General features: G+C 62.6%; 1 protein-coding gene across 1 annotated transcript in view; it reads right to left on the bottom strand.

The window, feature by feature from the left end:
• DEDD (death effector domain containing) overlaps positions 1-225 on the bottom strand; it is a gene marked incomplete at its 3' end in the record, with an annotated part of 4903 nt that extends 4678 nt beyond the window's left edge. Inside the window, exon 1 of the mRNA XM_009700096.1 lies at positions 8-225. Within this exon, the coding sequence (XP_009698398.1) occupies positions 8-225 (218 nt within the window). The remainder of the gene's footprint in view (positions 1-7) is intronic.
• Positions 226-481: the final 256 nt, after the last annotated feature.

The raw sequence follows: 481 nt of genomic DNA, 5'->3' as shown, positions 1-481 counted from the left end.
CCCCTGCCGCTCCAGCGCCAGCAAGAAGTCCCGGCCGCTGCGGATCATCCCCCTCTCGTAATCGTCGATCACGTCCACGAAGAGGAAGGAGAGCACCCGCACGTCCCGGTGGGTCAGGTGGGTGCCCACGATGTCGAACATGCGATGCAAACTGTACAGCCCATGCTCCCGGTCGCCCCGTTCCTCCGGCCAGGCTTGTGCTCGGCTCCGTTTGAAGGCAGCCATCTTCCACCGCTGCTGCCACGCACCGAGCCGGGGGCTCCCCTTAGTGCCGTGACCCTAGAAGACAGGGAGGGTCAAGAGGATTTAATCTCTTCCCCATCGATACTTGATTAAAAACCCCGCTCTGCATCCCTCCACCACGTCTCCGCGTCTGGCAGTGACTTGTCCCCCTCCTCTGCCAAAGCATCTTACACCAAAAATCGAGGGCTGGGTACCAGAGTGACGGCACCGGCCTCTGCCGGCACCGACAGGCCTCCGG

Source organism: Cariama cristata, unplaced genomic scaffold (assembly GCF_000690535.1).
Source record: "Cariama cristata isolate BGI_N322 unplaced genomic scaffold, ASM69053v1 scaffold25635, whole genome shotgun sequence".
Lineage (NCBI taxonomy): Eukaryota > Metazoa > Chordata > Aves > Cariamiformes > Cariamidae > Cariama > Cariama cristata.
Note: the sequence above shows the minus strand (reverse complement) of the source record. Positions and strands in the feature narration are given on the sequence as shown.